The sequence below is a fragment of the Echinops telfairi genome, unplaced genomic scaffold (genome assembly GCF_000313985.2).
Source record: "Echinops telfairi isolate 266 unplaced genomic scaffold, ASM31398v2 ScPeMD7_443;HRSCAF=831, whole genome shotgun sequence".
NCBI classification, from domain to species: Eukaryota; Metazoa; Chordata; class Mammalia; order Afrosoricida; family Tenrecidae; genus Echinops; species Echinops telfairi.
In genome coordinates, this window is record NW_022104341.1 from 54,029,486 (window position 1) to 54,054,592 (window position 25,107).

At 35.8% G+C, this 25,107-nt stretch overlaps 2 protein-coding genes across 3 annotated transcripts in view; one reads left to right on the plus strand and one right to left on the minus strand.

Annotated features, from left to right (window-relative positions):
* Positions 1-22,591, plus strand: part of ANKRD13C (ankyrin repeat domain 13C) — an 80,119-nt gene extending 57,528 nt beyond the window's left edge. Inside the window, exons 9-13 of one of the 2 annotated variants that reach the window (XM_004699333.2) lie at positions 5,410-5,571; positions 10,463-10,542; positions 12,552-12,650; positions 16,155-16,255; positions 21,876-22,591. In XM_004699333.2, coding sequence (XP_004699390.1) covers positions 5,410-5,571; positions 10,463-10,542; positions 12,552-12,650; positions 16,155-16,255; positions 21,876-22,006 — 573 coding nt within the window. In that variant the 3' untranslated portion in view covers positions 22,007-22,591. Of the gene's footprint in view, positions 1-5,409; positions 5,572-5,743; positions 5,778-10,462; positions 10,543-12,551; positions 12,651-16,154; positions 16,256-21,875 lie in introns of those variants that run through there. The other variant, XM_045291893.1, reaches the window with a different exon arrangement.
* On the minus strand, positions 11,532-12,640 carry LOC105978266 (39S ribosomal protein L42, mitochondrial-like). Its single transcript, XM_045291894.1, has one exon. It carries the CDS (start codon positions 12,400-12,402, stop codon positions 11,830-11,832), a length of 573 nt encoding a protein of 190 aa, XP_045147829.1. The 5' UTR covers positions 12,403-12,640; the 3' UTR covers positions 11,532-11,829.
* Positions 22,592-25,107: the final 2,516 nt, after the last annotated feature.

Below are 25,107 nucleotides of genomic sequence, written 5' to 3' on the forward strand. Positions count from 1 at the left end.
AGGCATAAGCAATAAAACAACATTAATAATTTAAATTAAATTTAGAGAATCTTGAATTTCAGGCATTAAGTTTTAAATGTGCTTTTTAAATAGGTACCAAATAATGAGAAAAGTTATCATCCATAATAAAGATATAATATTTATACTATCTTTGATGTAAGAAGAAATATATGATCACCCTCAATATACTTGTCCCCTGTGTACACACCAACATAAATGTCTTCCCTGATTTTGGCTGAACCTCTAAATATGAAGCATTGTCACCTCCATGATATGTAACTTGGCAAAAGGTATTTTACAGATGTACTTAAAGTTACTGCTTAAAGTTTAAAAAAAAAATAGATTAAGCCTATGGGACACTAATAACTGAAGAGCCGATTAGTTGTGTAATGACAACAAAGACATCATACATCAAGAAAACAAACGGTTGTTAAAAAGACAGTAAAGAAAGAAAAGACCAAAATTGATCCCAGAAGAGACTCTGGAAACTGCTTTAGAATATTGTTAGATGCCATTAAGTCCGTTCCAATCCATAAAGATCCTGAGCATAACAGAATGGAGCACTGCTTGGTCATGGGCCATTCTCACAGTTGTTCCTGTGATTGAGCCCATTGATATAGCTGCTATGTCAATCCATCTTGTTGAGGGCCCTCCTCTTCCTTTGTAGTGCCATGCTTTTTACCAAGCATAACATCCTTCTCTAGGGACTTGTGTCTCTTGACAACATGTCCGAAATATGTGAGACAGTCTTGCCATCATTGCTTCTAAAGAGCATGCTGGCCATATTTCTTCCAAGACAGGTTTTTTTGGGAAGTCTATGGTACTTTCAATATTCTTCACCAACACCATAGTTCAAACATATCTAGTCTTCTTTGATCGTCCTTATTCAATGCCCAATTCTCACATGCATATGAGGCAATTGAAAATACCATGGTTTGGGTTAGACGTACCTTAGTCTTCGAAGTAGCATTCTTGCTTTTTAATACTTTAAAGAGGTTTTGTGCTGCAGATTTTTACCCATTGCCACACGTCTTTTGATCTCTTGGCTGCTGCTTCCCATGGGCATTGATTATAGCTCCAAGCAAGAAGAAATCCACGACACCTTCAGTGTTTTCTCCATTTATTGTGATGTTGCCTGTTAATCTAGTTGTGTGAATTTTGGTCTTTTAATTCACACTGAAGGCGACAATCCTTGATCTTTCATCAGCAAGTGCTTCATGTCCTTGCTTTCTGCAAACTCTTGACTGAAGAATAGTTAAAGTGAAAGAGTGAAGTAATAAAGTGAAAATTAAGTAGAAGATTGCAACAGTCGGCTTCAGAAGACAAATGAGGGTATTATAATGGAGTTTATACAGACCTAGAGTTGAGAAAACCCAAAGAGAAGAACACTCAGCATTTCTTAAGGTGAGCTGAAGGGGAAAAAGCTCCGGTTTGTAACACGGTTAAAACAAACTACTTATCTGCCAGATTGTCACATTGGAGTGGTTTGTGTGTCCCTGGAAGAAGAAATAGGCTGTCCACTTACAATACCATTGTCTGAAACAGTGCAGAAGACGAACTCCTCAGTTGGGAGTTACTGAGAATACATCTGGGAAAGTTCTTAGTATCATGATTTGCTGTTGGAACACGATTCAACATGAGAAGAAATAGCTGAAAACCCCATTAATAATTGGAATGTGAAATGCACAAAATATGAATCTAGGAAAATTGGAAATTGTCAACAAAGAAATGGAATGAATAAGCATCCATGTCCTTGGCAGTAACTATTTTAAGAGATAGCATATGTTCATGAGCAGATAGTACTAAAGCAGCGGTTCTCAACCTGTGGGTTGTGACCCTTTTGGGGGGGGTCAAAGGACCCTTTCACAGATGTTGCCTGATTCATAACAGTAGCAGAATTACAGTTATGAAGTAGCAACAAAAATAATGTTATGGTTGGGGTGGGGTCACCACAACATGAGGAACTGTATTAAAAGGTCGCGGCATTAGCATGGTTGAGAACCACAGGGAAAAGTCCAAGCTGCACTGAAAGACTTTAGCAGAAAGAAGAAAAAAAAAAAGACTCCAGGATTGTCCAAATACCAATAGAAATGATTAACAAACTGATGAAACGCTGGGAGCGCTGATGGTGTCCATGGTAAGAAGTTCGGAAGATAGCTACCTAGGCAATTAACTGGAATTATATTTGGACCTATTTCAAAGAAAGGCAACCAAATACAGCACCAATAACTGCAATATAGAAATTTATGGAAACTCCATGGGAGGCAGATGAAATCGTCTACTCCCAGAAGGATTGACAGTCTTGAAAACCCACAGGGCAGTTCTACTCTGTCCTCTAGGGGCATTATGAGTCAGAATCGACTTGATGGGAGTGAGTTTGGGGCATTTTTGATCATTACTGTCACATTCTAGTAAAATTTTACTGAAGATTATTCAACACTAGTTGCACTCATACATCAGAAATTCCAGCCAGATTCAGGAGGAGGCATGGTGATGAGAGATCATTGCTTACATCAGATGGATCTTGGCTGAAAACAGAATACCAGAAAGATATAGTATTGAGAAGAATGGCAATTTCAGAGCACTTCATTGTGGCCATGCAGAACTTGAACATAGACATAGGCATACTGTGGTTTAAAATTAGAAAACAGTTTGAGTGTCAAAATTTGTATGCTTTCACACCATACTTATTCAATCTGTATTGAGCGAATCCGAGCTCTCGGATTCTATGAAGAATGCTGCGTCAGCATTGTTGTTCGGTGCCTGTGAGTCACGGTTCCACTCATAGCAGTGCGGTGTACAACAAAAACACTGCCTGGACTGCTCCCATCCGCACAATCATTAATTTCAAAACCACTGTTTACACCCACTGTGTCAGTCCATCTTGCTAAGGATCTTCCTCTTTTTCATAAGATTCTTCTTTATAAAACATGATGTCCTTTTCCTTGGGCATCTTATAACATGCCAGGTACATTTTGAACATGTAATCTGGCAGGAACTGTCTGCGGAGGAAGGACATCACACACACATTCTGTTTACACAGAAGGCCTCTTTAAGTTAGAACCAACTCCACAGCACTTGACAAGAACCAGAACCATTCACCAATAATCTTGGGCTTTTTTCATTTTATAGGTTTCCTTATTAGTCAATTGTAAAATCTTTCTATAATTCCCGTTTTATCAGTCATTAACAGTAAAACACATTCAAATATTTTGAATTGTATGTATGAAGAAGCATTTTCATGAAAAATTTAAAGTCAAGAATAACTAACCACATCAGGAAAGGGCCAGGATTTATTGGTTTAAAATTTACGCTCCTTTTTAATACACAGAATAGGTACAAATTTCCATTTTGAAAAAAGCCCCCTTACACATAAGACTGAAAAGTACTTCTACACCATTACTTATAAAGCTTGTGCCCTCTCAGAAGGTTATCAGTTTGTATATCCTGTAGGCATTTTTTATGATTTACAGGTATAAATATGTATCTAAAATATACAAATTTTGGTTTTATTTTTCCATAAACACTATCATACTTTATTATTTTATAGCTAGCTTTTAAATAACTTCACTATGTCTTAGAAATCCTTTTTTTAAAAAAATCTTTTTATTGGGCCTTGTACAACTCTTACCACAATCCATACATCCATCCATCGTGTCAAAGCACATTTGTACATTTATTGCCCTCATCCTCAAAACATTTGCTTTCTACTTGAGCCCTTGGTATCAGCTCCTCATTTTTACCCCCCTCCCCGCCCCTCCGTCCCTCATGAACCCTTGATAATTTATAAATCATTATTTTGTTAGACATCTTTTCTTGTAAGTACATGCAATGTTAACTTTATCAATAGCATAATATACTGTAGTATGGATATATGGTATTTATGCCTTATTTGAGGACATTGAGATTGTGTCCAGATTTTTTGCTATTATAAGCTCTGCTGTGTTCATGATCTTTTTACATGCCGTTGTACAAGATAGTACATTTGATATGTAGCAAGAAGCTCATGGACAATACACATTTAAAATGTTAATTTTTATAGTAGTTTACTCATAATGTTTTATCATGATAAGATTGTAGAAATGGATAATTGTCACCCAATTATCTCTTCAACACAGAAAATTCTGACTCATTAAATTTCTCTTAAGTATATTTTACAACTAATGGCACTAGAGCATTCCTAGGTATAAGCTCCTATATTGCAATGCATTTGTTATCTTTGCAGTCTTACTCTTTGTTCCTCAGGGGGCAGACAAGTTTTCTCTTTGACTTAATCTTGGTAATGTGCCTTCAAAAGAGGTGTGATCAAACATTGCCTTTTGTCTGGACAGCATTAGGTAGATTATTTCAAGAGATGATAAAAATTGAAACTGATATTCTAGGGCTACTGCTAGGTAGTTGAAACTCTTAAACAAACTCTAGGTGATTTTCTTAAATTTTTGATCAAGAGGGAGTCAGGATTGTTAGGGTTCCTATTTTGTAGGTAGAAACAGGTCCAGATGTGTTACTGTGACTTGTGAGAAGGCCATCAAAAATGATGTAGACATGGAAACAACTCTACCATATAGTTATAAGCTGCCAGAAAACAGCACCAGCATGATAAGCCAGATATTTGGAGGTTGTTAGAGATGGGAGCATGTTTTCAGTGAACATAATGATATATAATGTTTTTTACTTATGTTTTAAAAAAATATTTTGAACTTTTACAGTCTTAGGTCTGAAAATTGTGAAGAGTGGAGACTAGTATTTGGAAGACTTGATTAAAGCAAAAAAATTTTTTCTTGATGTCCTTTATATCAGTTGAGCTTCCCCACCGAAGCTAATCCATCCATAAATTTAAATTACTAATGATATTGCTGAGGAAGACAACTGTCTTGTTCTGCCTTTTTGAAAGCAGTAAGCAATTGTAATTTGAGACTAGATTCTGTTAGAGATCAGAGTATTGGAACAGGGAAACTTGGTGTAGGTGTGCTACAGATCAGGTGTAACTTTGGCGAAGTTACAATTTTTTTTCAAGTTTTTTTTCATCTGTAAAGTGGGAACAGTAATTATCTATGATTCCTCCTTTTTTATCAGATTTCATTAGCAGCTTAATATTTCAGGTAGCTTTATGTTATTTTGTAATAGGTTTTAAAGCAAACTCTATGGAGTACTTTAATTCACTTGTGCTGATGAGCCATCACGGTACTTTGTGCATCTAAACTTTCCTTTAAATGTTGAATGTCAATATATAAGGACGTATTTGCTTAATAGTATGCATAAATACTTTGGTAATTTCAAGTAGCAACCGCTTATTTCTTTTCATTTAGATAGTACATATTTATAGAAATATATTTTGCCTGCAAGCTTTTTTATCTGAAACAAATTTACCTTTAATTATAATGTTCTGAAATATTTGATTTTGTTTAGGAAAGAGTAGGAAATTTTTTGGCAGACTTTTATCTGGTGAATGGACTTGTTTTGGAATCAAGGAAAAGAAGAGAACATCTCAGTGAAGAGGATATTCTTCGAAATAAGGCCATCATGGAGAGTTTGAGTAAAGGTGGAAACATAATGGAACACAATTTTGAGGTATAATTCATTTACATATATGAAAGCTATTTTTACTTCGCCTAGTTTACAATGTTGTAAGGAGAAGGAAAGATTTCATTTGAGACAATATGTACCAATACACTGAACATGTTTACCATGATTGCCTTTTACTTTTCTGTGGATCTTTATTTTCTTGATTTTTTCATTGCAGAAAGAAAAAGAATATGGCCTTGTGATTTTTTTTTGTAAGTCAGTTCTTGAATCTTCATTTATTAATAAGTCAAAGTGATCTGCATGAAACCTAGGTTAATTTATAATCCGTGTTTTTTTATATATCCTTCCTGCTTCTGCGATTGAAATATGCTTTTTGGAAGGCTCAGCTAGATTTACTTTCTTTATAACATCATCTGTAGCTTATCTTTATATATGTTTATAAATTTTGCATGTGTTTTTTGAGAATATTCTTTATGCAAAGAATTGTGCGAGAATAGGGAAAGACAGAGGAAATGCAAAGATGTACGAGATCTAGTAAGTGCCATAGAATCTAAATCCCTAATAGGATGCATAAAAAGGGCCCTTAAGTTTATTTTTATTTTCATACTTGTGGATTGTAAAAATACAAGTTAGTATAAAAACGTCTGACTACCCTTCAACCCGACTTTCATGATATTTTCCACATCTGTAAATATGAGTCACAGTCATATGAATAAAGGCTACTTTGTAATGTGGGAACCTTGGCGATATAGTGGATTATAAGTTGGGCTGTTCACCATAAGGCCAGCAGTTTGAACTCACGAGCTACTCCAGGAGAGAAAGATGAGGCTTTCTGATACTGTAAAGATGTACAACCTCGGAAACCTTCAGGGGCAGGTGTACTCTGCCTTATAGGTTACCATGAGCTGGAATTGACTTGATGGCAGTTAGATTGAGATTGTATTGTGCAGAGAGTCCTGCTGGCCTAACTGCTGATCGCAAGATGAGTAGTTTAAGCCTACCAACTCTGCCCCAAGGGAGAATGATGAGCCTTTCTGTAAAGACTTACAGTATTTGAAACCCTAGGGAGTAGTTCTACTTTACCCTATAGGGATGCTCTGATCAGAATTGATTCGACTACAATAAGGAAAGGAAGAAATCGTATTGTGCTACATCATACAGGGTACAAGGAGGTTTCAAAAAATTCATGGTAAAAATGGAATAAACGATAATAGAAATTGTCCATGAATTTTTGGTAGCCCCTTATATGTTCTACTCAAACTAAATTCACTGCCATTGGGTTACGAGTTGGGCTGATAAGCACAGCATCAATAGGCCAAAATCACCAGTTGTTCTGTGTTAGAGAAAGATAATGCTGTCTAATCCTGTAGAGATTTACAGTTTTATAAATTTACAGGTGTGGCCTACTCTGTCATATAGGGTCGTTATATATGGTAACTTGTGACAAACTTTCCACAACAGTTTGCCAAATTCCACCTAATTCATGTTAACATTACGTATGCTAGGAAACTATTTTCATGTTTTGAGATTTCCCATATTGAATGAGTGAACCATAGTTTTCAGAACAGAATTTAGAAGATTTACACACATGCAAGTTATTCGAAACAGCCCTTACTATCCAACCATCTGTGGTGGGCAGCTCTCCGGATGGTCCTGCCAGTGGCATCACTAGGGTGGGTGTCATCCAGCGTCATACTCATGATGTTACACACTCCTTTTCGCTTCCTTGCCCACGTGGGACTTAATGTCTTGGCCCTGTTGTTCCCCCCACCGCACCCCCAAATCCTCCTCCTGCCCTTGGGTGGAGCATTAACTATTTAGACTCTCTCTTTCCAGCCTGGCCTTGCCCGCCCCACCCCCACTCCCTTTTCTGCCAGTGGCTACTCTCAGATCCTCCTCTGTAACTAGCCAAGACAAAGACTCCCCTCATTGCCAAATGGCAGGTATATCAGCCAGCTTTCTTAAGGTAGACTCTGAGATCATATTGGTGTTCCCAGTGCCAGGGCCCCACAGTCTGCATATTTTTAACTGTCCTAGTGGCATCACTGTACTGTTGTTGCTCATGTATTGCCCCTTTCCACTACAGCCTATCCTGTGGGCTTTTCCTAGCACTTTTCCATTTCCATTGTCACTACCTAGCTTAATTCCTTCTTGTTATTGGTTATTGTCAGGTGTTATTGAATCACTTTTCACGTATACTGTCATATGCACAACAGAGCCATTGTTGAATTATCTTCAACAAAGTTTTACTTGTATGAGATTCAATGATACTGTTTGAAGATTTCCTCATTCAGTTGGTCACCTCTCTTTGGAAATATGGATCTCTTCCAGTCAATCCATCAAGTAGCTGTCTTCCAAATTTCTTGCATAGAGGAGTAAGTTTGTGCTTCATCAGCTTGTTGAAACATGTCAACTGGTATTCCACCAGTTCCTGGAGTTTTGATTTTGGCTAATGGCTCTTGTGTGGCTTGGACTTTTTCCTTCAGCACCATTGGTTCTTGATCATAAGGTACATCTTGAAATAATTGACTGTTGACCAATTTTTTAAAAATATACAGTGACTGTGTATTTATTTCCTCATCTTTTGGGTCTTTCTCCATCATTCAACATTTTGTCCATGAATTCCTGCAGTGTTTCAACTTGAGGCTTGAATTTTTCTTTTAACTCTTTCCTCTTCAGCTATGCTGGGTGTGTGTGGTAAAGTGAAATTTCTTAACATGACTGTTTTATCCATGTCTCTGTTACTTTTATCCATGGTCCCTGGGACTCTTCAAAAAGGGTGGATAAACTCCGCCTACAGGGAATTGGCCAGTTGTGGTTGCCATGGGTATGAGAGCCATCTCAGAAGCAGAAACAGAATTCTCCGATCATTAAGGAAGAAGAACCATCATTGGATGACATTCTTTTGCAATCCCTAATACGGTAGAAGCAACAGAGGTCATGCCACATTGAGGTCATCGATAGAGACTAGAGAGCATGAAATTGAGGCAGAGCCACGAATGGGCTTCTCGGCCCATGGGACAGGGCAGAGGCCATGGGGCCATGGGGCTGAGGACCAGAAAGACTTGGTTGCCCTCTGAGAAGACACACTGCTATGTTTTTAAAGACTATATCCTTTTTAAAAAAATTCTGACTTGTGGTAACTTGTTAACTCTTCTCTATAATAATTTTCATAACATTGAATATTGTCTGTGAGTTCTGGGTGGCTATTCCAGTGGATTATTGAGCCCAGCAGAGAAGTGGGGTATTGTGCGAGGAATGGTGTCATACTAGGGTAAAGAAAGATGGATGTTTGGAAGCATGTTTGACCTCTGCCTTGTGGCACTCCGGCAGGAGCTAGTGTGAAGATGCATTCGCCTCCTTCCTTATATTGTCAGAGGAGATTAGCTTTGGCTCCCCTGTTGCTTATTCAGCTTCTTCTTTAAGAAAAAAAAATTCTGTTAGACCATAATCCAGACATCATATAATTCAGTATTTCAGTCATATCAAAAAGTGGTATGCCATCACTACCACAGTCAGGTTCAAAACATTTTCTTCCTTCTTGTGCTCCTTGTTACCAGCCCCATTACCACCAGCAACCCTTAAACTAGTTATTGTCTCTCTAGATTCAGCCATCCTATGTTTCCTGTACTGAAAAATATGTAACAGATCGTTAAGAAGGCTATAACAACAAAATTCAGCGTGTTCTTTTCAGACTGTAATTCCAGGGCTTTGCCCATATCATTATGCTTTGCTTTCCATTTTTGAGCTGATCTTTGACATTTTCTGTTCCATTTCTTACTCCGTTACTACTTTCATTTGCTTTACCTACTCTATTCAAGAGCAAACTGCAGCGTTTCTTCCGACACTGACTGATCTTTTTTGCCTTGTTTAATGCCTTTTGCTTTCTTCATATATAATGTTCTTGATGCCATCCCACAGTTCCTCGAGTCTTCTGTCATTAGTGTTCATGCGTCACCTCTGTTCTTGAGATATTTTGTAAATTCAGGTGGGATATACTCAAGGTCCTATTTTGGCTTTCTTGGACTTGCTTTAATTTTTTTCAGCTTCAGCCTGAACTTGCATATGAGCAGTCAATGGTCTGTTTCACAATTGGCTCCTGGCCTTGTATTGGCTGATGATATTGAGTTTCTCCATCATCTCTTCCCACAGATAAGTCAGTTTGATTCCTGTGTATTCCATCTGGCGAAGTCCATGTGTATAGTCGCCGTTTATGTTGTTGAAAAAAGGTATTTGCAATGAAGAAGTTCCTTATTTATTACAAGTTTTTCCTTATAGTGGCCCAAATTCATATTTAATAAGGACAAAGGTACAGACTTTGAGATCTGACATTTGAGGTCATTACTGTCTATTGTTAATCACTCTTTTGAATGTTCCTCTCTAGTTTAAATAATGAGTCTACTCACACTTTCACCTTTGTGCATAAAATTCCCCGCCATTTTATTGTCTTCATTAAAATATGCGCTTTTATAATCTTAATTTATTGATATGATTGACTGCTCCTTTTTCTGAGCTCCTGAACTACTCCATTTTTTGTAAGCCCATTTGGCCTCTAACCATATAGTTTTGTATTTTTGTTGAACTGTTTGTCTACATGTTTCTTTTGTTCCTCTTAAACGTAAACTCTTGAAGTCAGTTCTCTGTCACCGCCCATGCGTAGCATTTGGCATAATGTGAGGAACACTTTTGATGATATATATAGTGTTTGAATTGTTATTATGACTTCTTTTCTTATTTGAATTAAAAAGCGGATGATGTTACTGGCATTACTAAAATCACTATAAAGAATTATCCTGCGAGGACTCTTTTAAAAACCTTACTGTACATAAGAGATTAATTAAGCAGACTGGTAGTTTAAATAAATTGTGCTTTAAATGTATATTTGTAATGATTTGACTGTTCTCTCCTCAAAATAATTTTCCTTTATTTTGGGCAGCCAATTCGAAGACAGTCTCTTACCCCTCCTCCTCAGAACACTATTACATGGGAAGAATATATTTCTGCTGAGAATGGAAAGTAAGTGTTTCTTTCCTGCTGATGTGTATGTGTAGTAAGCACCTAGGAATTGTTCGGTATAATAGTTAAGTCAAAGAGAATATTATTTAGTATATATTTCTGGCTTTTTTCAAAGCCTTTTAGATACAGGTTACGCATGATAGAAAGTTAGCATTCCAGATTATGATTATGTGCATCATAATCACCCTTTTGAGTAAGGCTAATAAAACTTTTTTTATATTCCTTCTGTCAATTTGCATACATCAAAGCCTATAAGATAATGATCTGAGTCGGGAATTACCCAGTTCAGCTGTTTCTTCGAAATACTTCATTTATGATGAAATTTTGTATCCTGTGATTATTTTGAATGTAAGGCAGTTTTTTGTCTCCTCTCTGTCTCCCCAAGTTTATTTCTTCTTATTAATTCGTCAGCATTTTCCATATCACCTCTTTCCCTACTATTCTGGGATTCTTGCTTGATAGTATATTACTAATATGTAGTGGAATACCAATACATTTTTCATGCTCAGTAAATATTTATTGGATAAAACAATGTGAATAAATGAATTGTTTAAAATGAATAAATTTTTATCAGCTGAATATGTAAATAAAAATTTCTGCCTTTGTGAAAAACATTTCACTTTTATGATGAATATAATATTACCTAAACACTGGTTAGGAAGTTGTCATGATTTACTTTATTTTTGAAACTTTATTATTTTTAAAAATTTACAGAAAATGTTTTTGTCATAATATTCTATAATAAGATTAGATTTTATCTCTGATTGTATTGTTTTGCTTCAGTGTTGAGATTATTTTACAGTAAAGGAGTTTGAGTTGAATACGTGACTTTAAAAATATGCAATGATGTTTGAAAAAATCTGTGCTTTTGCAATTTGCTTTTTTCTAAAATGTGATTATTATAGTTATATTCAATTTGCAAGTCATTGAGTTCTAAGAATTATTTTCAGTGTTTTTTATTTTTGTTATCTTTATTTTACCACATTCATGTTTCATTCTTGCCTAGCACAATTTTATTACTATTGACAGAGTATACTGGAATATTAATAAATGACAATACAAAATGATTGTTCTTTAAAATATTTTAAAAAATCAGAAAACCAAACCTTTTGCCGTTCTTTCTGACTCAGAATGACTGTATAAGAGATGAAAACTGCTTCAGAGAGTTTAAGGCTGTAAACCTTTATGGGTGTAGAAGGCCTAATTTTTCTCCCATGGACCACCATCTTTGTGGTTAGCACAATGCTTTCTTTTTTATTACTTTATTTTAACATAGTAAGGACTACATCATATTTTTCTCAAATGGCAAATGAGGCAAAAGTTAACATTTCTAATTCTTAATGAGCACCTCGAAATCATCTGTCTTGGAGGATTCCGTTTCTTACGACGTCTGTGATACGGCCCACGAGGATACCAACGGTGCTTCGTAGTAAAGAACCTTTTGCTAAGTTGTTCTATCCTAGGACCTTGTTCAAGGGGCTGACCTTTCACTTCGAATCTAGTTTTGAGCGCATGATCATGTGTTTCTTCACTGTTATGTATAGGATCGGGCCGAGGAATAGGTTTTGTATGTTCGTATGGAATGTCCACAGAAGGGCGGTAGCATACTACAGTCCTGCCATCCGATGTCCAAGCAAGCTCCACCTTCCACTTACGGTCATCTGCGAGAGGCTGTGTAGGTTGATGACAAACTGCATGAAGTCCATCTCGAATTGGAAAGGCATGTTTCAGGACAGTTCTGGTTGACAGTGCCCATGTGACTGCTGCTGCTGCCGTGGTGGACCAAGATGCGAGTATCAGACGGCACGGCGAGCGATGTGATGAAGAGAAACGGTGTGAAGCATCTCCTTCCAGGCGCATCTATTTTCATCCCTTGACAGGCGCTCCCGGAGAAACTGCCATCTTGTCTTCCGCACAATGCTCTCTCTACTCATTCGTCCACCAGGGCTCGATTGGCAGATGATAACTTTTTGAAAAGCTTGCTAACACTTATTTGTTTTCTCTTTTAGAGCTCCTCATCTGGGTAGAGAACTAGTGTGCAAAGAGAGTAAGAAAACGTTTAAAGCTACAATAGCCATGAGCCGAGAATTTCCTTTAGGAATTGAGTCGTAAGTTTATTCCTATTCTACGTGCTTAGGACGGGAGTGTTTTGTTTTTTAATCATCTTTTGGGGACTCGTACAGCTCTTAACATAATCCATCCATCCATTGTGTCAAGCACATTTGTACATTTGTTGCCATCATCATTCTCAGAACATTTTCTTTCTACTTGAGCCCTTGGTATCAGCTCCTCAGACAGATGCTCTTAAATGTAAAGACTGTCTTTTCTTCTGTGGGATTCATTTAAAGCTTTTGAAATAAGAATTCTAATAATCATTCCTACCCGAACTTTTCTGATTCACAAAAGTATTAATATTTTTATCAGGTGATTTTTGGAATATATATTTTAATTGTGAAAATAATACACGAATTCATGTTTTTAAAGAAAACAAATAGTGTGGAATTTTATATATTAATAAGTGACAGCTTTTTACCCACTGCTTTATAGTTAATAAGCTTGGTGAAAAAAAATGTTTGGTGTGTTTTTCAGAAATATATCTATCCTTTCATTGTTTTTATGAAAATGAGGGAATAGTTAGATTTTGTGGTAGTTCCTTTATTTTTCCTCTTAAAAGTGAGTGTTTATTGGTATTCTTACATTAATTATATTTTTATCTAATTTTCTTTGGCATTTCTTAGAATAGATGTTTTAATTATTGTTTCACTAATAAGTATTTTGCCTCTGCGTTTTGTCATTGTTATAAAAAATATTGAAATTGATGTCAAACTTAAGCTAGTGCTGACTCTGCTTTGAAGTTATGGAGTGTTTTCTCTCTGCATTCTTGGTCATCCAGTGTGCCATATTACCTTAAAAATTAAATTTTTTAAAAGTTCAAGACTAAAAAAAAGTGAAAAAAACATTTAAGTCCCAGAAAGCAGTGCCTATATTTTCCAAACCCACATATGAAATATTAGCTAAGGCCCTACCCCACATCTCCACTTTGTTCCCTAGCTTTAGAAAAGTAGATAGAATACAGTGCTCAAGTGCTAGTTCAAAGAAGCTAGGTCTCATAGAATGTGGAAAGGGAGTCAGCAATAAATACATTTTACTAGAAATTAGTATATCTGGGAACCAAGTAACTCAAAGATCAGATTTTTATATTGTGAAGGAAAAAACGAAGCTGATTGTAAGATGCTATCAATTTTAACAGCTATCTTATGTGAAAATGTCAATGTAAAAAACTGGTATGTTAGAGAATTGATAAACAGAGACAATTATAGTAATTTTCTCTGGGGGTAAAAAGATAAAGCAAACACAGCATGTAAATGCCAAAGACCTCATTTTAAAAGAAATAGATGAATAATTAAATAAAATAAACAATGAAAGAAATTCTTCAAATGCCATTTTTAAAAAGAACATGAAATCAGTAAAGCTGCATGCTATGAGATAAACTGGTTGAAGACACTAGTTAAATGAAAAAGAAGTTGCAAAAGTAAGGAAAAGAGAATTCAAATCAAATGCATTAGAAACAACGAACAGAATAGATAGAGTTGAAAAATAAAGTTTGATGGATCATAGTGAATACAGAGGAAGAGGAGACTTTTATAAGAAGTTGTAGTAGTAATAAATACTGTGGACAAAGAGGTCTACCTGAGGGTCATTGGTGCTTCCGAGCTAGGAAGCCTCTACAATGAAAACCAAGCAGTATGCAGAGCATAATAAATGAATGTTTTTCTGGAAAGAACTAAATCTATAGAATATTAGTTTTCAAGAAACATTGTTACAGAAAAGCAGTTATATTCATTCTACACCATTGACTAAACTAGTGATACTGATACTGTCAATGTCTTATGGGGGTAATTTTTAATGCTCTCCAATAAAATGATGATGTATTCAAAGTGAATCAGGGACATATATAAAATATAGGTATATGAATGAATTTGGGGCTGGCACTAAATTATAGCCCTAATCTAATAACATTTATTTCTGATAACATGGCCCCAACTCGATACACACCTTCATGAAGAGATCACTGATGATATGGGTACTACTGCAACGTGTGGTGAAGAAATCAGATGGTGCCTGGCTATCAAAGAATAGTATCAGGAGGCGTACCGGCTTGCATGAAAATAAGCAGCCATCTAAGTGATTATGTCAGTAGTCCACGTGGAAGAAGCACACCAGCCTTTGTAATCCATGGATGGTGAATAATAAAATCAAAATCTGTAGGAGGGAAAAGTATATCAGAGCTTAAATTTTATCAGAACTTAAGTTTTCAATGCCTGGTTTGCAGGATGACAATAGCAGCCCCAAATCGATCTGCAGGTTCTCTGTGTAAGTCAAGCCTCCCGTGAGTCCCCAATGACCATAGTCCTGGGACGTGAATGCTTTTCTGGAAGACAGACAGCAGTGAAAAGTTGATCATGGCTGATGTAGTCAGGTTGAAATGGAGCACCTTATTATTTGAGCTCCCTTTTGACCCATTTTAAATTTGATCCAGTTTTTAGTATTTTCTGCTCTTTTTGATTGAGATTTTTTTTTCTTATTTTGTCATGCCATTGGATTTTTTAAATTGTTTTTGTATATTTTTCTGTACATGAAATCTAGGATAGGTATGTCGATAGACACAGTAACTGGATTAATAATTATCTATGGGCAAGGTACAGGGTGGTTAGGGGGAAGTGGGGCGCTAACAACAACAAAAGAATAGATAAACCCCTCAGGACCAACAATGAGAGTCGCCATACCAGGAGGGGAAGGGGAAGGTGAGGGGAGAAAAGGGGACCGAATCACAATGATCTACATATACCCCCCTCCTTGGGGACAGACAACAGAAATGTGGGTGAAGGTCAGTGTAAGACATGAACAAATAATAACAGTTTATAATTATCAAGTGTTCATGAGGAAGGGAGGCGAAAAAATGAGAAGCTGGTACTAAGGGCTCAAGTAGAGAGAAAATGTTTTGAAAATGATGGCAACAAATGTACAAATATGCTTGGCACAATGTATGTATGTGTGTATTGTGATAAGAGCTATAAAACCCCCAATAAAATGATCTTTTTCAAAAAGATATTAAATGCTAGGAAATATGTAAATTTCATTGGAAAGATATAGTAACCCCAAATTTTATGTTAACGAAATGTCTCTAAATCTAACACAGAAAGCATTTTTCAAATGTGCTGGAACTCAAAGATTACTAAGCACTTATGAGCCCTTTCTCGAAAGAAATTGACAATGAACTTTAGCCAACAAAATGACTCCAATTAAAGAAGATAGATATTAATATTGATTCTATTTAAATATAGAATTCAAGTTAATTAACTGTAGAAATTATATCTCTAGAATCAAATAGAAAAGTTATATACACCTTGACATAGTAGAAACAATAAACCAAGTAATTGCAGTAGTAGAAATAATAAAATAAGGATGAGGAAGTGTGATTTCCTCATATTCAGTAGTTAAAAGTAAAAAGTCATGTGATATTGTCTGTGCTTGAAACATGTAGCGAAAGCAAACTGAAGGACACAAATCAATAATTTAAACCAAGAAAACATTTTTCTTCCATTTTTCAGATTATTGAATGTTTTAGAAGTAATAGCTCCCTTCAAGCACTTTAACAAACTTAGAGAATTTGTTCAGATGAAGCTTCCTCCAGGCTTTCCTGTAAAATTAGGTAAGAAAAAAATTGAGATATACTATTAGTGTTTATTAGAAATATGTAGCTGTTTATTACTGTTTGGTAAGAAATATACTTTGAAAGAAAAATAGAATTTTAGGTACTTATATTTTGTGAAGTTTTCCTGTAATTGTATGTGTTAATAATACTCAGGTCAAATACATAAGATGTCCCATAAGAGTACTAATTGGATTTGATTTTAATTAAATATAAAGAATTTGAAATTATTTAATATATTTACATTAAATTTATTTACAAATATATGGTATTATAAAAATATAAATATATTTTAAGAGTATGCTTGGACAAAGGACACACGCCATAATTTTTAATATGAAACAGGGAGATTAGAATTTAACTCTTAATTTTTAGAAACTGATGTTTCAGAGTAGTGGGGATGTTTGTGTACTCCGTGGTCAGTCAGATTTTACATAGTATAATACATATTTCTCCATCTTAAATATTTAAAGTTAATTTTGTCTTAAATAGTGATCTTTAGAGACCACTTGTTTTTGCAGTTGTAATGAAACTCCAATTTTATTAGAGAGCTCGGAACAAGAGAATATTGAAGGTGTTTTGGTTGCTCAATGTTTGGGGACTGAACTGAAATTTGTCATATTGCTAAACTAAAGTTTACTCATCCATCCTAGCCTTTATCCAATATCTTTAGTGCTATGTTGAACACTATCTTATACTGCTGTCACAGAAGATTACGAGTGGGTATCTCTAATAGAAATTTATTTTCTCACAGTTGAATTCAGGGAGCTGGCTCTAGAGCAGTGGTTCTCAACCAGCCTCATGCCACGACCCTTGCAGACAGACAGTTAATGTGATGGTGACCCCACAACTGTAAAATTATTTTCATTGCTACTTCATAACTGTAGTTTTCCTACAGTTATGAATCGGGGGAGCCCTGTGGAAGGGTCATTTGACCCCCAAAGGGGTTGCGACCCACGGGTTGAGAACCTCTGCTCTCCAGGAAGGCCTTTTCTCTGTAGGTTTTTGGGTCAAGTCCTTGGCTTGGCACCCAACTTCCCATTCTGTACTTGAATTGTTGTCATTAACATAACAGAAGAAACCTCCCAGATGGTAGTGTGGTCACAGGTATAAAAGCTGTACAACATACATTTTGGAAAGGCAATTCAATCCATAACATGCCCAAAGATTTTTATCACACTGCTTGCTATGTGCATGGAAGAATGTTTCAGCAAACTTTCCACTTTCGTAACATTTACATTCTACTGGGAAAATAAAAATATGCAGTGATACCTTTGTTGTGGAACTTAATCTGTTCCAAATTCATGTTTGAACACCAAAAAGTTTGAGAACTGAACATATTTTTCCCTTACTAATAATGGAAAACCAAATAATTCGTTCTGAGGCCCCCAAATTACACTTACTATATATACTATTGTATAAGCCAAGTTTTTCTGCACATTTTTAATGCAGTTTTTCTGGTAAAATTAGGTGCCTTGGGTGATATTGGGTCGGTTTATATATACGGTATAAATTGTTTTCCAGGACTTTACTCACAAAGGTAACAGCCCTAGGTTGTGGAAATACCCCCTAAAACATCTAAAAACAATAAATACAGTTAGTTCATTAGATATCAAAACAATATAGCAAATTTTGAAATTGTATGCAAAGAGGAAAAAAAATCCCAGTGCTGAATGTTGTAACGCATTAACACAGTGGCTGTTTTCTCAGCGAGAGCAATGCATAGACTGAACTGTCACCCTTTTGTGTGAGAGCGACATGGGGGTCACTCATGCCCCTTACAGGTTTTTCACGTCGGATTTTCAGTTCAACTATTGAGCCAGGTTACGAGATCCAAGCAGGCTTTTTTTCCTTGTCAGACTTTGCTGTTTGAGTAGCGGAAAGTTCAAATTTGGATCCGAGGTGTCATTGTATAGCGTTAGTTTGGAGTATGCAAGTCAATGTTTTTTGAAATGTAAAAGCCGAAAAAGCAGGCAAGCAGACACAGAGAGAGGTAAAGATACACACCACAGGTAAAGGTGCCATGGAGTAGAAGCTGAAAAGACCTTCCCACATTGCAGAGAGAGATGTAGCTTTCCCCAAGAACGGATGCCCCGTATTTGAATGTGTACTAGCCTCCTGTGGAAAATACAGTTTGTTAAAGCCACTCATTGTGGTGTTTCTGTAATAGCAACACTAGAACAGGGCATCAAAATTTACTAAATTTAGCTGATGAAGTGCTGAGAGGAAAATTTGTAGTTTCAAATCAATAATTCCATCTCCTACTTCAAGAAACTAGTAAAAGCAAAATAAACTGAAAGCAAATAGAAGAAAATTAAAAAGAAATTAATGAAATGGAAAACAAGAAGGTAGTGAAATTAAAAATTGGTCTTTTGACTATCAGTAAAATGAACAAACTTGGAGAGAGACGGATAAAGGCTCTACCAATGTAAGGAATGGCAAGAAGTCACCACCATAGGCCTTACAGACATCAAAAAGATAACTAGAGAATACCAACCGTTTCAGCACATACACTGGATAACTTAGAACGGACCACTGGTTCAAAGACAGAAACAACAACTCGATACGAAATGAATAATTTGACTAACATGAAGACCTATCAAGAATTGAATGTGTAAGTTACAAAGGCCCCAACCCCCAAATATCTGTGCCCCGATGGCTGCATTGGAGCTTTCTACCAAATGTTTTTCAAGAAAAATGACACTGTTATCAACACAATCTTTAGAAAATGAAAGGAGGGAACACTTCTCAGTTTGTTTACTGAAGCCACCCTGGCACCCAGATAAGACGAAAACAGAACCAGCCAAGCCAAAACAAACTGCTTTCAACCATGAATATAAATTCATAAATCCTTAACAATAGTAGCAAACAGAAATTGATTGCCATCAACTCGATACTTTTTGTCACCTCAAAGGTGTTAATATTTATTGGGGCTGATAACTTCATTTTTTCCCATGGAGGCTGGTGGATTTGAACCGCTGACCTTGCAGTTAGTATTCTAATACTTATTCAACAGAGCTATCAGAGCTCCTTAATACACCATAATATACACACACACCACTCACCCACGCCCTACGTTACTCACTGCTGTCAAGTCTGACTGATAGTGATCCTATCGGACAGAGTAGAACTGTTAGGGTGTGTTTCTGAGATGAACCCTATATGGGAGTAGAAAGCCTCGACTTTCTCCCTCAGAGTGGCAGGTGGTTTTGAACTGTTGACCTTTCAGTTAACAGTGTTACACAACATGTAACCACTGTGCCACCAGGGCTCCTTAATAAGAGAAGTTTATTACAAGAGTGAAACTTTAGATTATTATTTGAAAGGCAGTATAATACACATTATTAACAGCTTTAAGAAAAAGCACATGATCTTATCAGGTAAACCAGGAATTGGATTGGAGAAAATTCAGTTTTATAATAAAATGTCTGAGAAACATAGGAATGGAGACCTTTGTTATTTTGATAAAGAACAGAAGAGCATCTATAAAATTCACATTTAATGCTGAAAGATGCTAAGAAAAATGTTCACCCCCCCCTAAGATTGGAAACAGAGTTTATCAGCTTTCAGAATTCACACATAGACAGCTCTTAAAAGTTATAGCTAGTGCACTAAGGCCAGAAGAGGAAACAAAAGGTATTTAGACTAGAAGGGGAAAAAATCGTGTTATTTACAGATTATGTGTTTATGTACAAAATCATTAAGATGCTACAGTAAAAATCCTCTTAAAAACTGAAGTGAACTGGGCAAAGCCACAGGATACATTAGTAATATAAAAGTAAATGGTATTTTTACATGTTACCATTGAATATGTAGTCAAGTTAAAATTTAATACTATTTTCAGTTGTTTATACAAAAATGAAAATACTTAGGAGTAAATCTAATTAAGCACGTGTATTGCTTGTATGCTGAAAACTTCACAACAGTGAGAAAAGAAATCAGGAGATAGAAGAGAGACTTACACTATGTTCATGAATTGGAAGACTCGGCCTAATGAAAATGTCAGTCATCAAATGGATGCATAGGTTTAACATACATCTTAATAAAATCTCAAGATTTTTGGTAGAATTAGATAAGGTGATTGAAAGGAAAAGGAACTAGCTTCAGCTCTGATTTTTATACGGACAGTAATCAAGACTATGTGGCACTAACAAGGATAGGTATGTAGATAAGCTTAAGAAAACAGAATCCAGAAATAGACCTACACATGTCAGATGACTTTAGACAAAGGTGAAGATACTCAATGATAGTGTTTTCAACAGATGGTGCTAGAAGTTAAAAAACAAAACAACACAAAGCAAATCCCTCAACCTAAATTTCACAACTTAATAAAAAACTTAAAATGCATTATACACTAGATTTGTAAAGTGTGAAACTATGATATCATTGAATAAAAACGGGAAAATCTTTGGAATCTGCTGAGACCTATTTTGGGGCCTATAATGATCTTCAGACTTTTTGGGGGAGAGATTTCTTTCCTAGTTTTGTTTTCTAACTGGTTCCTCTTTCAGGAGCATCTCTCCCCTTCACAATTTGTTCTCATTTTATCTGAGAAGCTAAGTTCCTCTTCTGCTTATAACCTATGATGCCTTTCAGTCTCATTCGGAGTGCCCGTGAGCTTTTCATTTGACCCAACCCCAGGTGATCTGGCTGCCTCGGACACCAGCTGGTCTCCCTTCATTCAGGTGCAGCCAGTGTCATCAGGGCTTGTTGATTCCTAGAGCAAATAAAATGCTCTCTGTTTACAACATTTATGCTTTTTGCACCCTGTACTTCAAATTTTCTTCCAGGTAACTGCATGACTTGCTGTTTGCCTTAGGTCTTTGCTGAGAGACCTTACTTCTTCACTCCCAGGGACGTTCTATCAGTAACTCATTGTCACTCCTTGTTCCTCTAGCCTGCTTTACTTTTCATAACTTTAGTCTTTATAATTGTTTAACAACCTCTGCCAACCAGAATGTCCTTTCTACAATGCAAGATGTTTTGAGGACACATATCTATTGCCTGTAACAGGGATAAATAAACTTTTTGTGAAAGGGCCATGTAGTAAATATTTTAATTTTTGTGGGTCTGTGTGTTTTTTATCCTAAGAGTTCTATATCATAATGCTTCTGTTGGAAAGAGAAAATAGCCAAAGCGATATTCCAATGAAACTTTATGACTACAGAAATTTGAATTTATATAAATTTTCACATTACAAAATATTTGGGTATTTTTTTTCTTTCAGCCATTAAAACAAACAAACAAACAAATGTTCATTCTTTCCAAAACAAGCCAGGTAGTAAGCCATAATTCTTGGATTCAAGCAGCATGTAAAATAGATTTTTCTGTAGCATGAAATGTTTACTTTCTCTGTAAAATACCAGGATTTAAGCAGGTAAAGAGAGTTGTGTTTGTGGTCTCATTCTTGGCGTGCCTAGTTCGCTTACCCTCCTTAAAATCAAACCCTTCTCAAGACACACGTCCGTGGTATTAGATCGAGCGTAAGACTGTTGTTTGCTCTTTGGGGGGGAATGCTTTCTTGTGTTTCAAGGAGTATGGACATGTCTGCCTATTTTTGTAACTTATAGATGAATACTTGATTTTACGATGTTCTTATCAATGTATGTTCACTTTGTAGATATACCCGTGTTTCCCACGATCACAGCCACTGTGACGTTTCAGGAGTTTCGATATACTGAATTTGACAGTGCAATCTTCACTATTCCTGATGACTACAAGGAAGATCCAAGCCGCTTTCCTGATCTTTAACTGACCTGGAAAATGATTTCAAGGACAGCAAGAGAATGAAGGGACCCCAGAACTGGATCCAAATAGAAAGGATCGACTCAGCGAAGAGAAAGGGAATCAAAGACATTGATTTGACATATCACTCACAAGACAAATGAAATGGGCATCTAATAAGAATTTCACCATTTATTGATGTGGTATTTTGTCTTTTAAAAAATTTACATAACAAAGCGTAATAGTGACACCTTAATAGCCCTAATACCTTCTCCTGTAACAGCTAAGAGTGCTGGCTGTGATTTGTTTTTAAAAATTTTTACACTTGTTGAAATATATATATGCATATAAAAAAATATATAGAACACTCCAGGACCATTAACATAAATTAAATGTCTTAAGATATGAAGTCCTTTTAAACCTGTCATCTTATATTCAAGGTGATATTTATAAATATTCCTTCAAGCTTTGTTTTCATAAAATATAAACTGTAACATTATGTATATTTCAGTAATCTGAATGTTTGTTCAATATAATGAACTAGAAGGAATGCAATTTTCTGTAGATGAATGAACCAAATGGTAACCATTAAACAGTTGCATTTATACGTTGCAATGCATTTCAGGAAGAGCGTTCACTCTGCAGGGAATAAGGTACCTCCTTTAGCACCTTAGTGCAATTCATTGTGGTGCTATTTGTTTTTACTTGAATTCTTCACTGGAAAATGTTACTAATCTTCCTTTCATAGGACTTCTATTATTTTTTTCTAAACTTGAGTTTAAAAGTTCTTATATGTTAATGAAAAGATACGGTGAGCATGCTTAAAAATATTTACTTTCCAAATTGTCAGCACTTTAAAAAATTCAAAATTTTAAACTTGCTTCTTAATAAGTGCACATCAGTCACATTATTTTGTGTATAGTGGACATGAATGCATTGGTGTCATTTTTTAAACTAACATATTTTGGACATCCATACATTATTTCTTTCAAAATAAGGTAAAAACATTTTATATGCCAACTGAGTATATTTGCTACCAATTCCAGAAACCTACCCAAGACTGACAATTCCTATGGTTTCATTTTTTTAAGTCATAGAAAACATTAATTTGAATTGCCACTTAGTGTTAAAATCATGCATTACAAATTTTGCACATAAATATCTCCTATTTATTCCAGTATGATTTAAAGGTCTAAGAATGAGGTTAGGGAGAATAATGTATAACAGTCACTAAGTATCAAGTTGTATTAAAGAGCTTAAAGGGAATTTTTTTTTCTTTTAAAAGAATCATTTTATTGGGGGCTCATACAACTGTTATCCCAATCCATACACACATCAATTGTGTAAAGCGCATTTTTTTTAAAGGTGATTTTAAAATTATGTATCCTGATGAATTTCAGAACACATCTGTCAAGTATCTTAGAGTGCAAATGGTTTACTTTTTCCAGGAGAATTTGAAATGGGTTTAAAGATCGTTATTGAAGAGATTTATTTAAAGATACTTTGTATCTTTAAATAAATAAACATTAATTTAGTAATAAAACGAAACATATTCCACATACTGCATTGTGTATGTTGGTTGACATTTTATCAACACCTTTTATAACAAAGGAAAATAATGATACTTCAAGTCTGATGGGCTTTCTTGATTACAAATTTCTTATTTTAGAAATGGCTGAGAGAGCAAGTGAGTCAGAGATTGAATTATATTTCCATGGGTTCTGTGAGAATTGATCCACTGAAGGGCAGTGATCACTGTGTGGATAACCAACTGAATTTCTGGAATTTACTGCTGTTTTCCTCCGTGATGACACGGACAGGGGAAACAATCACGGTGAATTGCAGCTGGGAATGTATTGGTTCCATACAATCTGGGACTACTTTGCCGGGGCATCCTGGAGGGAAACTACTGAAAATGTTTGCACTTGGATTTTGGTTTTAAGGCATACTATTTTTCTTAAAGAACCATAGAAACATTATCCATTCCAAAATGTCTTTTTCCTGATCACAAAGGACAAGCAAATGCCAGTGAATAAACTTTAGATATTTCAAACTGTGCCTTTTAATTTAGTTAATGAACCAAGCTACATTCTGTGTTTCAAACGAACAGATCAAAACAACCATGTGTTTTAGTAATTTTACAAGAAAATTTAGATTTTGTAGTAAGATCATGGTGCCTTCTATTTGTGATAGGATTTAAAAAGCTCTTAAATAAAACTAGGCAGACCTTAACCCATTTACAATGCTTAATATTCCTGCAAGAATTGTTTTCTAGAGCTGTTCTATTGTCGAATTTCATAAAAGGAAAGAATCAAATGCCCTGATTGTAGCCATAAAATATATGTGGTGGTGTAACAAAGGATACATTTAAAAATTGGTCACAATGATAGACAAAAGTGGAAAGCTGTTTCCGCCCCCACTTAGAACTGGTTATTGAATTTTTGTAAAATGGGCTTTTATGCTACTAATTTACACCTTGTTTCCCAAAGTGGTTGATGCTGCCTCCTGGTGGGGCTGCAAAGGTAGATAACTGCATTTCATCCTGGATTGTAGGTGATAGTACAAAAGTTTCTGGCTGCAAGGGGTGGGAGTTGCTGAGTGATCCACCCCCTCCCTTTTTTTTTTTTGAAAAGGGTTTTTTAGGCCAAATACGTTTGGAAACATGATTTAGACAGCAGAACTGGCAAATAACTTGTTTTGAAGCAAAGAACATAAATGAATACTTTAAAAAAATACTTTATCAAGAGTTGCTACCCTCCGCTTTAAGTTCCTGTGTGGTATCGTTTGCGCCTAACACTGTTTACATTTACCTCCTACCATTTATGCTGACTTTTATCCACTTGAGACAAATATATATCCAAAGTGGGTTTCTTCTAAGCCTTCTGTGTTAGATTGGGTTGCTCTTAGAGAAACGAATCCAAAGACACTCATATCAAAGAGTAAATGTACATTAAAACATCCCAGTCCAGAACAAGTCCATAAGCCCAATATCAGCCCATATTATACCTGATACCCATCCATAAATCCCTCCTCAGATTTAGACAACACATGCAATGATTCAAAATGCAGATAGAAAAGGGTGCAAAGTCTTGTGGATTCAGTGGCAGTAGAAGCATTTCCAGGGCTTT

Coding starts and splice junctions, on each gene's coding strand:
- LOC105978266 (XM_045291894.1), bottom strand. CDS start 12,402: ATGCGCCTGGAAGGAGATGCTTCACACCGTTTCTCTTCATCACATCGC.